General features: G+C 39.7%; 2 protein-coding genes across 3 annotated transcripts; one reads left to right on the top strand and one right to left on the bottom strand.

Annotated features, from left to right (window-relative positions):
- The first annotated feature begins 527 nt into the window (after window positions 1-527).
- sf3a2 (splicing factor 3a, subunit 2) lies at window positions 528-4750 on the top strand. Its single transcript, XM_005920506.3, has 8 exons — window positions 528-652; window positions 2078-2346; window positions 2459-2505; window positions 2691-2800; window positions 2927-2976; window positions 3230-3370; window positions 3464-3532; window positions 4097-4750. The coding sequence occupies exons 2-8, from the start codon at window positions 2149-2151 to the stop codon at window positions 4364-4366; spliced, it is 885 nt and encodes a 294-aa protein (XP_005920568.1). The 5' UTR covers window positions 528-652; window positions 2078-2148; the 3' UTR covers window positions 4367-4750.
- A 265-nt stretch (window positions 4751-5015) lies between these two features.
- LOC102304341 lies at window positions 5016-8542 on the bottom strand. Of its 2 annotated transcripts, none has more exons than XM_005920508.3 (7): window positions 8434-8542; window positions 7767-7867; window positions 6817-6845; window positions 6641-6716; window positions 5813-5947; window positions 5628-5722; window positions 5016-5550 (listed from the first exon to the last, which is right to left on the bottom strand). In XM_005920508.3, exons 2-7 carry the CDS (start codon window positions 7858-7860, stop codon window positions 5203-5205), a joined length of 777 nt encoding a protein of 258 aa, XP_005920570.1. In that variant the 5' UTR covers window positions 7861-7867; window positions 8434-8542; the 3' UTR covers window positions 5016-5202. The 2 variants fall into 2 exon arrangements, with proteins under 2 accessions (XP_005920570.1, XP_005920569.1); XM_005920507.2 differs by having other exon boundaries at window positions 8438-8541.
- Window positions 8543-8761: the final 219 nt, after the last annotated feature.

Below are 8761 nucleotides of genomic sequence, written 5' to 3'. Positions count from 1 at the left end.
TCTGGTGCCACTCGTGTCAGTTACGAAAGGGAAGCTGAGGCTACAATTCACACAAGCTTATGAAAATTAAATAACAGAGGCAAGAAGCATATTTATTGGTGCTGCCACATTTGAATGATAGTGTCAGAATTTGGGGTAAAGAACATGAAATTATTGTTCCATCCTGCCTTGTATAAATGCTTCAGGCTAGTGGTGGCTAGCAGAACTTTTAGGCCTCTTAGCACTACAGCTTACCTGAAAATTAAATCGAAACTAAAAAAAACTGTCAAGTACAATGAAAAAAAATTAAGAAATTAAGAAAATAAACTAAAAAAATGCAAAACTTTAAAAATTGTGTTTTAGAATTGTGTTTCTACTGAAAATGAAATAGGAAAAAGGCCAGAATTTCTAAATGAACCACTGAGCAGTTTATCTTTTTTAATTAATTATTTTTTTACCTCCTGTGTCTGCTGCTGTGAAACAATCAGAAATTTAAGAACACGAAGGCCCCCCTCATAGGTCCAGCCGTCGTGTTGGCTGGAGATCCAGCCCAGCAGGTGGCAGTAACACACCAGAGGGATTTTTACAAACCACCAAAACCCGGGAAAAAGAATCTACTGAAGCGCATGCGCGCAACAAATCAGATGAGCGTGTCGCTGTCGTTGTGAAACTGGTGAGTGTTTTGATAAAGTAATCTGTTTGTAGACTCCTAAAATGTTTAATTTTGTGGCTAACGGATGTGGTCATTTTGCATTTTTAATATTCACTTTAATCATCTGTATTTGTTAAAAGCGTTTCATTTTTATTTGGTAGCACCATTAGCTTAGCATTAAAATTGCTAGCGCATTTAGCGGCTTTTGTATGCTAAAATGCTAGCTAGATGTTGTTGGGATCATTCAGAAGAATGGATTTCTTTTTTTTAATAACGGGAAGAATCTTTTTTTGCTCGCTGGTAAATTGCCACCGATAACTTAACTTGGTCCTCTAAAAACCGCTGTTTGGGCTTTACTCCGCAGTGTTCATGTTAACTCTTTGTAAGGACGTTAGCATTGGGAATCTTCGTATAGAGGGGATTGTAATGACGAGTTGCTTTTAAAACAGGTTATATGACCCATATAGGTTTGAGCAATAAAAATGTGTCCAGGTTAGAGCCTTAGCTAAAACACAAGTAATAATGCAAATCTACACATGATGCTGTTGTTGTGCTACAGCCCTGGAGTGCAGGGTTATTAATGTGGACCTTCACTGGCAGTACTTGTTAGGGCAACTTAATATGGCCAAAAACATTTATCACGATATATATTTGAAAATTTGCGATAACAATATAACTGACGATATAATTGACGCGAGACAAAATATTTTAGAACTCCACAACTTTATCAGTGCAAAAAAAAAATAATAATCAATGTATTTTCACTTAAACAAGCAGCTGTTTTTTATGTGCATTAAAGCTATATAAAAATTTAACAGTGCAAATGCAAATTCCTTCCTGACAGTTTAACCAAAAGGCATTACCAGTGAAAATTTGCCGACATATCCTGAGCATAACCATGTATAATATCCATAAAACTTAAAAAAGAGGTTATACACACAATGCGGTAATATTATGTTGAAGCACAGTACATATTACTCTGCGAGGCTCCTGACTACGGTACCTGCTCCGACAATCCATAAAGTGGTGCGGCTTCGTAAAGTCGTACTAAAACATTTTTTGACAGATTTTTGAGCGCCGCGTACTGCATAAAATCGGTATGGTAATAACGACGGCCCACTTGCATTCTCTACCAAAAAATGTGCTTTGGTGTGTATCTGACGGATGAAAGCCAAACCAGTTCCACACCACTGAAGTTGCAGCATTTTTACAAACCAATTCTGGTTCATCTGTTTCATTCAACGATTCGCTTTCGCCCTTCTCATTCTCCGTCACCACCATGCTTTTTCCGCCATGTATGTATGAAAACAAAGGCACTGCACATGCGCGTTTTACCCATATTCTTTTGCGATATTTCATTTTCTTATCATTGCCTAACATTATACCGGTATTATGAATGGTATGATATGGCCCAGCCCTAGTACTTATTGTTTTGTTTTTCACCAGGTAATCGGGGGAATCTATTTGGAGTAACTGTCAACGTTCGTGTGACTGTTTAAGTCCAAAACCTTACAAAAATGGATTTCCAGCATCGAGCTGGAGGGAAGACGGGGAGCGGAGGGGTGGCATCTGCCTCTGAGAGTAACCGTGACAGGCGAGAACGGTTACGTCAGTTGGCTTTGGAGACCATTGATATCAACAAAGACCCCTACTTTATGAAGAACCATTTAGGATCATACGAGTGCAAACTTTGTCTGACACTTCACAACAATGAGGTGAGAGACGCATAATGAGACATTTCTCTGTTAACTGAATTTGCTTTTATTTCTTGTCATCGGGGTGTCTTATTTGAAAAGAAAAATTAAAAAATGTCTCTCTGTATTTCAGGGAAGCTACTTAGCTCACACACAAGGAAAGAAACACCAGACCAATCTGTAAGTCCATACATTATCTGTGCTACAACACAGAAGTGCAATAGCTGTAACTTTATGTTCTGATTTAATTAAAGTGGCTGTTTAACACAAATGAGTCCCAATTTAAAACTTCTGGGAAACTTCTGGAGAAATTTAAATTTAAAGAAATGTAATTTTGAGGAAAACCTTTTACATACATTTTTCAGAGCACGGAGGGCAGCCAAAGAAGCAAAAGAAGCTCCTGCTCAACCAGCTCCAGCCAAAGTGAAAGTTGAGGTCAAGAAGTTTGTCAAAATTGGTCGACCAGGATACAAAGGTAGGCAAGCTCTGGCATTTTATATGGTAGTCACAGTTTGGTTTATAATACTAGTTTCTTTAAAAAATGCATTGTTAAAAAAAATTAACGTTTTCTTTTTCTTTTCTTTTTTTAAATTATTCACAGTGACCAAACAGAGGGATCCAGAGATGGGACAGCAATCTTTACTTTTCCAGGTTTGTATATTTTGAAAGAATGCACATAATCCAGTATCCTTTTGAGGCCACGTAAATAAGTTATTATTTGTGTGCTTCAAACCAAAGCAAAATGCTCACTTATTCTTTGGATAATCTGGTGAGTGTAAAGGGGCTTTACACTGAAACTGGGTCACAGGAACAAATCATAACCTCATGCTCTAACCTGCAAAGTTTCACAACACCACAACAGTAAAGACCATGTGTTACTGACCTTCTTTTCTTGGCCCATCAGATTGACTATCCAGAGATCGCTGAAGGAATTGGACCCAGGCATCGCTTCATGTCTGCTTACGAACAGCGCATTGAGCCTCCCGATCGTCGCTGGCAGTACCTGCTTTTTGCTGCTGAACCATATGAGACCATTGCTTTCAAGGTGAGACCTGCACTTTTCTCTTCCCCTTATGTTTGTTTTTTCTTTGTCATTTTTTCCTTCACTCGTGTAATAACAAGATGTTTGCTGTTTTAGGTACCCAGCAGAGAAATTGATAAAGCAGAAAACCGCTTCTGGACCCACTGGAACAAAGAAACTAAACAGGTACCATGTATGTTACAGAGTGTCTGCCAGTAGAGTTATTAGGTCCAGCAGCCAGAACCAATGGGAGGGGTGAAGCAAAGTGGACACACTGTGTGTCAAAAACGGAACAGCAGAGGTGTAGATTTAGCTTCTAGCTGTCTGATAAGATGCGCACCTTGGGGAATTTTCCCTGTCTTTCCGTATGAGAAGTCAATAATGTGCCGCAGAGTGAGAGAGCTCTGAATCATTGTTTACCTCATTTACATGCAACCTGATCTAATTAGTAAACAAACGTGGGTGAATGTCAGCCCGTGGGTGAATGAAGGTAAAACGGTCGCTTGAACTTGTTTATATTTCAAATTTTTTCAAGCTGTTATGCACAAATAGCAGTTGATGGGAACAGTGAGTCAATAAAGTGACCTTAATATTTGTTCTATATGTTTACCTCTTCATCTTAAAAATCCTTGTAAAAAGTTTCTGTGATACACTAGTTTGAACTAGTGGAACTCGTATATTAGTTTTCCTAAATTGTTTCTAATAGTGGAAACATGTCTTTAATTGTTCTTTTTTTGTTGTTCTATCCAGTTTTTCCTACAGTTCCACTTCAAAATGGAGAAACCTGTTACCCAGTCGAGCGGCCCAGCACCTGCTGCCACTGTGAAGCGTCCTCCTCCCCTTATGAGTGGAGATCACCCATCAAACGACTCTCTGCCCCCTCCCCCTCCAGGGGGAATGTCCATCCCTCCTCTTCCGCCTGGTGCCCCAGGAGCCCCTCAGATGCCCCCACAGATGCCCATGCCCCCCATGCCAATGAGGCCACCCCCTCCGGAGGGCCTTACATTAGCTAATAACTGATCTCAGGCCAGTGATCTGTTTTTAGTGATTTACCTTGATTTCTGTAATGGTGTGTAGTCGCACTGCCCTGCCTGTTTACAGTGTCCATCTCCTAGTAGATACTGCAGTTATGTTTAGTTTTATTATTTCTGCAAAGGGTTAAAGTTCATGTTTATTGGAGTTTTCAGTCTTTGTTTGGTTTACGTAAATGTGCAGGGCAGTCTCTTACTGCAGCATCATAAATATGACCACACTCTTTTGTAATAATATCCACATTCTGGATATGGAGGTGTGATTGGAAGTTCGTATTTTAGGATTATGGTTTTGTAATTAAATGCTGTGGACAAACAGAAAATGTTTGTGTCATAAGAGTCTTTGATTTTATAAAGATATTCCACCAAAAGATTTCTTGAGTGTTCTTTAAATACTGAATCTCAGCTTTGCTTATCAGTGTGAAAACCTGAATTTACTGAGAGGACAGTTTTATTTAACTGGGCTCTCTTTAGTGGCTCTACAACAAGCTAAACTGGACAAATGAAGTCACTTGACACTTGAAGTCACTTCTAGCAACACACTGTTGACATTTTAACTGCATTTGAATGGATGGGCATAATTTATTCAGTGCCACCTTTCAGAACCAGAAAAACAAATTGGTTAACAAGATGCCTTGGTTTGAAATAAAGCATTTAATACACCAAACCACCAGAAAACATCCAAATCTATAACACAGCACAAAGTCATGTCAGAAGATTTAATTGCAAGCACACTTTAAGGCTCAGATTTTGACAAAATTGCCACCTTTTAATAATGAATAAATCATACCAGCTGATGAGAAAATAGCTTCTACTAGAGTGAAATTATTCTTCTGGACTCTTTTTCTTTGCCTCTGACCTCTTATTTTCCTGAGCAACAGCCTCCTCATCTCCTGCATCTTCAGGATCACCTTTTTTGTCTCTACCTTTCTTTACTTTGATTTCTTCATTTCTGGCTTTCGTGGCTCTCCTGCCCTTTAAGTTCTTATCTCTTTGCTTTATGAGTTTCTTATCTGGAAGTGGTTTGTTTCTCAGAGCTCTTAATCCTCGTGCTGTTGCTCCTCTCTTTGATTTTCCCCTTTTAACCTCTCCATCATCATCATCGTCCTCTTCTTCCTCGTCATCAAAGTCAGGCAGCCACCAAAACACGACTTCCCACAGAGATGTTTCAGGCTGCCGGGGGAGAACAATCAAACAAAATGTTCAAGCCACCTATGTTGATCAGCGATCATTTTTAATCGCCAATTTACCTCCGGCAGTGGTCTTCTGTGTCGCAGTGAGCCTGATCGCCTCATTGTCAGTCCAGTTTCTTCCTCTTCAACTGCTTTGTGACCACGTAAGGTTTCTGTTTTGGTTACAAGAAAGGATCACTCACTCACAGTAGATGTGCTATTTTCATACCCGAGTTTTCACTTTAGTTCACTGGTTTACTTGCCATTGAGCCTCTGAAAACCTGAGGTGAGCACCAGGATGGTAATGGCCACAAGCAAACAGCGGTTCAGGGTGACGTTCTCCCACGGGGTTTCGATCTGAGTTGGATTCTGAATGGACAAGGTTTTGTGCAAGGATGCTGAAAGAAAAAAGAAGTTAACAGGATGCACGGATCAGGGAGACAAGGGTAAGGCAAGGCAAGTTTATTTGTATAGCACAATTCAACAACAAGGTGATTCAAAGTGCTTTACAGAGACATTAGAAACAAGAACAAATAAAAAGCATGATTTAAAATTGATTAAAACAAGCAAATAAACTAACTAACTAATTAACAAACAAACAAACAAACAACAGTATATAAAATCAAAACAGATAAAATCAGAACAGTAGATAAAATCAGTAGTTAAATGTAAGTTTTGAAATTTAAGCTTAAAGTGTGGATTTGGTGCTTTATTCAAATGCAGCTGAGAACAGGTGAGTCTTCAACCTGGATTTAAATAAACTGAGTGTTTCAGCTGATCTGAGGCTTTCTGGGAGTTTGTTCCAGATATAAGGACCATAAAAGCTGAATGCAGCTTCTCCGTGTCTGGTTCTGACTCTGGGAACTGATAAAAGACCGGATCCAGATGACCTGAGGGATCTGGAAGGTTCATACTGGGTCAGGAGGTCATTGATGTATTTTGGTCCTAAACCATTCAGAGAATTTTTTAGGCCAGCATCAGAACTTTAAAGTCTATCCTCTGACGGACAGGCAGCCAGTGTAAGGACCTCAGAGCTGGACTGATGTGGTCCACTTTTTTAGTCTTAGGTAGGGGAGAAAGCTGGGACTCACTTGGTTTGGGGAAACTGACTTCTCTGGTTATAGTCTTGGGTTCTGGTGCTGGCTGTGGTGGAGCTGGAGCCATTTCCTATTTAAGAACAATGTGAAGGTTAATAGAAAAAGTCTGTGAGCTGTGAGGGCTGGCAGCTGAGTGAGAAATTGTTAATGCTGGTTGTTTTCCAACCTACCTCCCTGATTTTTCTGGTAGCGTACATTTCTGGAAGGGACAGATGGAGATTTAATGAAGGGTGATATCATACACCATTAACAAAAAAACAAAACCCCAAACAGCCATGCACTCAATCTGGAACTGGTTTGTTTACATCTATTAACATATATTCATATACTTGTGCTGGCTGAACACATGTTTTTCAATTTTATTAACTCCTCTGTAGATAAACTACAAGTCATCAGTGAAAAATACTGTTCTGGTTGAAAAGACTGCAGGCATGCTGGGAGCTCCGGCTGGCTTTGAGCTGAATGTTAAATGCTATGTTTCCCCATCTCAACATGCACTTAGCACAAAGTTCAGGGTGAGGTTGATGCACTTGATCATTAACCAATAAAAGAACAAAAGCCCAGATTTTTATGCCAAGCGCAAAGTCAGATATGAGTGTGAGAAGCAAAACTGTCATGAAGCTGTTGGTGCTATTGTTTTCTACAGCCATTGGTGCTATTTGATAGCCTAGCTTGTTAGCCGCGCAGAGAACAATTCGACTTCTACACTGTCAAGACCAAACAAACCAGCTAAACTGTGCAATAAACTGTGACAATGAGTCTGAAAAATGTTTCTCCAAAAAAAAAAGTTTCCAGAAACTCCTGCTGTAGAGGCCTCATGAACATATGACATGAAAATATGATACTTTCCTTTTTTTTGTTTAGATTTATGTTTCAGAAGATGTTATTTTTGTGGAAATAAGCGCAGTGCACCCCACTGCACTGAGAAATGATCCATCCAGCATGGCTGTGGCTCATTATCACTGTGTTGCTTTCCACCAGGAGTCAGATTTCGGTGGCTCCTTGTGCTGCTGTTCCCTAGTATTTATAGAGTTGTACGCATATCCTGTATTTGCAATGGAAGAAATCATTTATGCATAGTCATTAACAATTCAGTGCGTGTGTGTGTGTGTGTCGCCACCTGGTTTGCGGATCTGCCTAACAGGTTTCTGTGGAGGAGGATCTGCTCTTGGTGGCCATAACTCCTCTTCAAATGTTTCATAGCTTTCTTCCATTTCTTCCCTGAGAGAGATGGAGGAGAAGGAACATGGGAGTAGCAAATCATTTAAATTTTTCATGTTTTAGCAGACAATCACAAAAAGATCACAAAAGCTGCAGAGGCCAGTTCAGCTTTTTTAAGGGATGTTCTTGCTTTTTCTTAAGTTCTGAATACGAGATAATTCATTGGATCGCACTCTTATCACAGTTGTTCTTATCACTATTCCTTCCCCCATTAAAAAAAAAAAATCCTGATGTCTCATTGGGATTCAGTTTTGACTGCATAAAACGATACTAGTAAAAGGTCAACTTTGCCACTTTTGCATTAAATTAAAGCAGTTTGCTGACCTTAACATTTACAAATGAATACAGTAAGGGCCTTATGTGTTGCATGACATTTCTCAACAGACACTGAGGTAATGCCCTTCCAGGCCTATAAATAGATAAAGCAATGGTACCAGCAGACAAATGGATACACACTATATAAATACACAAAAAAAATTAAAGCCCTAATGTTTCTCTTATATTCTTGATCAATCTTTTCTGTGTTTCAGCTTTAAAGTCAAACCCCAATTGAAAGAAGGACCTACCTGCCTCAACATTTGGGGTCCCCTGGGCAGTGCTGGGAAGCCTTTGTCACAGAGCTGTTGTTCCTCCACAAAGATGGCAGCTGAGTTTCACTCTGAACTGTCTGACAGCCAAGAACAGGTGGCGGAGAATGAAAAAACAAAAAGGTATTAGGTGTCAGGCGCTGACTGAGGGAGGGCTGACATTAACATGCTTTATGCAACCACTAGATCACAGAGTGATGAGGGTGGGGGGAAATAACCAGTTCTGAAAAACTCTGACCCATTTTGGATAAATATCACTTTGTGTCCAAGGAGTCAAGGAGGAAAAATGTCAAAGTTTTTGAACAGC

This window comes from Haplochromis burtoni, unplaced genomic scaffold (assembly GCF_018398535.1).
Source record: "Haplochromis burtoni strain Fernald_Lab_line unplaced genomic scaffold, NCSU_Asbu1 Contig_41, whole genome shotgun sequence".
NCBI classification, from domain to species: domain Eukaryota; kingdom Metazoa; phylum Chordata; class Actinopteri; order Cichliformes; family Cichlidae; genus Haplochromis; species Haplochromis burtoni.
This window is presented reverse-complemented; position numbering and strand designations above follow the sequence as displayed.

Coding starts and splice junctions, on each gene's coding strand:
- sf3a2 (XM_005920506.3), top strand. CDS start 2,149: ATGGATTTCCAGCATCGAGCTGGAGGGAAGACGGGGAGCGGAGGGGTG. Junction 2,801..2,926: donor TGGTCGACCAGGATACAAAG/GTAGGCAAGCTC, acceptor AATTATTCACAG/TGACCAAACAGAGGGATCCA. Junction 3,371..3,463: donor ATGAGACCATTGCTTTCAAG/GTGAGACCTGCA, acceptor TTGCTGTTTTAG/GTACCCAGCAGAGAAATTGA.
- LOC102304341 (XM_005920507.2), bottom strand. Junction 6,717..6,816: donor CTACCAGAAAAATCAGGGAG/GTAGGTTGGAAA, acceptor GTTCTTAAATAG/GAAATGGCTCCAGCTCCACC. Junction 5,948..6,640: donor AGTCAGTTTCCCCAAACCAA/GTGAGTCCCAGC, acceptor TTTTTCTTTCAG/CATCCTTGCACAAAACCTTG.